Source organism: Megalops cyprinoides, chromosome 18 (assembly GCF_013368585.1).
Source record: "Megalops cyprinoides isolate fMegCyp1 chromosome 18, fMegCyp1.pri, whole genome shotgun sequence".
Classification (NCBI taxonomy): domain Eukaryota; kingdom Metazoa; phylum Chordata; class Actinopteri; order Elopiformes; family Megalopidae; genus Megalops; species Megalops cyprinoides.
Genome location: NC_050600.1, coordinates 362,374 through 365,211, shown reverse-complemented (window position 1 = coordinate 365,211; position 2,838 = coordinate 362,374). Strand labels below are relative to the sequence as shown.

Below are 2,838 nucleotides of genomic sequence, written 5' to 3'. Positions count from 1 at the left end.
CCCTTCCTCTCTTTCCTCCTCCTCATCTACAGATGGCTGATGCTGGTGGTCTTCCTCAGCTCACACAGGTAATTAGGGCTGAGCGTGTTGTGGCACAGTGTCTGTGTGCTTCAGTGTGGGAGAGCACTGTGTCTCTCTCAGGATGCTCTAACCATATTCTGTCTCTCCACAGCCCAGTAAACTCACCGAGGCTTTCAAGTACTTCATTCAAGGGATGGGCTACAGTAAGTGTGTGTGTGTGTGGTGTGTGTGTGTGCATGTGTGCGTGTTTGCGTGTGTGTTTGTGTCTGTGTGTGTGTGTGAATGTATGTGTGTCTACAGACTGACATAATTATATAATGATATAATATAAGAGTATAACGACAACTGTACTGAAGCATGTGACAGGACTTGTGTAATTCTGAAACATTGTAATTTTAATTACCTAGGCTAACACACTCCTTTGTCTGTAGTACCTAGGCTAACACACTCCTTTGTCTACAGTACCTAGGCTAACACACTCCTTTGTCTACAGTACCTAGGGTAACACACTCCTTTGTCTGTAGTACCTAGGCTAACACACTCCTTTGTCTACAGTACCTAGGCTAACACACTCCTTTGTCTACAGTACCTAGGCTAACACACTCCTTTGTCTGTAGTACCTAGGCTAACACACTCCTTTGTCTACAGTACCTAGGCTAACACACTCCTTTGTCTACAGTACCTAGGGTAACACACTCCTTTGTCTGTAGTACCTAGGGTAACACACTCCTTTGTCTGTAGTACCTAGGCTAACACACTCCTTTGTCTACAGTACCTAGGCTAACACACTCCTTTGTCTACAGTACCTAGGCTAACACACTCCTTTGTCTGTAGTACCTAGGCTAACACACTCCTTTGTCTACAGTACCTAGGCTAACACACTCCTTTGTCTACAGTACCTAGGGTAACACACTCCTTTGTCTGTAGTGCCTAGGGTAACACACTCCTTTAGCTGCTGAGTGCGTCGCTGTGGGCTGTGAGGGGACAGTGGCACACTCACCAGCCAGCCAGAGCCAGCGTCACGGTTATTCATCTTTTAGTAGATGGATGACAGCCGCTGAAACCGCTGTGTACAGCAGTTTACCAGCCATCAGTGTGAGAAGATCTGACCTGAAAATTACCTACTTTTTAATAATAAATATTCACACAAAAAATGTGTATAACCAAATGCTAAAAACACGCTTTGCTTGCTGGCAAGTTATCTCAAACTGCTATAATATTTCCTGTTGCTAGTTCCATATCGTTCTGGTGTATAGTGTTAGTATTTAGTCTTTAGCATTGGCATTAGTATTAACTACCTAGCATGTTATTTTGAGAATTTTAACATATTTATTGCCCCCCTCTCTCCTCCCCTCTCAACAGTGGCGTCTTCCTGCATGACTCGTCTCTCTCGCTCGCGCACCACCTCGCTCTCGTCCTCCTACTCCTTGGAAGGATCCCGCTCCCGCTCGCGCACCCTCTCCCAGGGCTCCCAAGGGGGGCAGATGCCCCCCAGCCCTTCCCACACCATGGAGGTGTCCTGCTGAATATAGGGAGAGAGAGAGGGAGGGGAAAAGAGAGAGAGAGAGAGAGAGAGAGAGAGACAGTGCAGACAGAGAGAGATCATCACCTCAGAGACACTAGCCCTGCATCTCATTAAGTCGTTCTATCACAGGGAGGAGGAGCTATGGCCCCCTTCCCTTCCCCACTTTCCCCCCTTTCTCTATCATGCCCACCCTTTCACACCCTTCTTGTAATTTTTTTCCCCTCCCTCTCTCACTGTCTCTCTTTATCACTCTCTCTCTTGTCCCTCTATGACTCTCTCTCCCTCTCCCTCCCTTGCTACTCTGACTCCGTCTCCCTCTCTTTCTCTCTCTCTCTCCCCCTCTCTCTCTCTCTCTCTCTCTCCCTCTCTCTCTCTCTCCTTCTCTCTCTCCCTCCCTCTCTCTGACTCTCTCTCCCTCTCTCTCTCTCTCTTTGTCCAGGGATCTCACTGTACTTGTGAATTTGAGTCAGCCCTTTAATGGTGTGATCAGGAGTCAGTGTGGTTTGCACACGGCTTGTAGAATATTCAGACCTAAGTGTAGTGTTACCTAATAGTAATAATTATAATAACCATAATGATAATAATGATGATGACTTGATAAACAAATATATTAATAAGAGCAACAATAATTATACTAGTAATAATAATAACGTAACTAGCAGTAGGCAATATGTTCATTTTAATTACAAATTGTGTTTGTAAAGACAAGTGTAAAAGCCGAGGGAAGAGAAGTAGAGATAGCAGAAATGCTCACAGTGTCTGTGCTACTGCCCTTTTTACTCACATTTTTTTAAAGAAGACATTTTTGGAATATTTCTGTTTTACTGTCTAGTGTTGCCATGGTGAGGGATGGAGACTCGTGGGGGGGTGCTGGTTGAGGTGGTTGGAGGGGGTGATATGTAGTCGTTTTGCTGTGTGCTGCGTATGTGTTACTCCTCTTCCTTTGTTGGGGTTCTGTTGAGATCGGGGGGGGGGGGGTCTGTGGAGCGCTTCCAGATTTATCCAGCAGGAGGCACTGTGCTTGTAATATGTCACATGTCCCTGCAAGCAGCAGCCCTGCCCACTTCCAATGGACTGAATGAATGTGTCCCCCCAGAGAGCATGTCTGTCCTGCAGTTCCTCCTCTGCTCACAGGTACAAACCTGTCCCCGAAAAACTCCATGGCCAGGTGGGGAGATTCATTGCTAATGACCTGGATCTGAGAGTCAAGGGCGGGCGAGTACTGCAGCGGGACTGAAGCGCTGGAGACACCGAAACCGAAACCGAAACGCTCAAACTGTCAGGACAAAGTG

General features: G+C 46.8%; 1 protein-coding gene across 2 annotated transcripts in view; it reads left to right on the top strand.

Annotated features, from left to right (window-relative positions):
• Positions 1-1,816, top strand: part of ndrg2 (NDRG family member 2) — a 21,999-nt gene extending 20,183 nt beyond the window's left edge. For both annotated transcript variants that reach the window (XM_036551050.1, XM_036551049.1), the window contains exons 14-16: positions 33-68; positions 173-224; positions 1,384-1,816. In XM_036551050.1, coding sequence (XP_036406943.1) covers positions 33-68; positions 173-224; positions 1,384-1,547 — 252 coding nt within the window. In that variant the 3' untranslated portion in view covers positions 1,548-1,816. The remainder of the gene's footprint in view (positions 1-32; positions 69-172; positions 225-1,383) is intronic.
• The last annotated feature ends 1,022 nt before the right edge of the window (positions 1,817-2,838 follow it).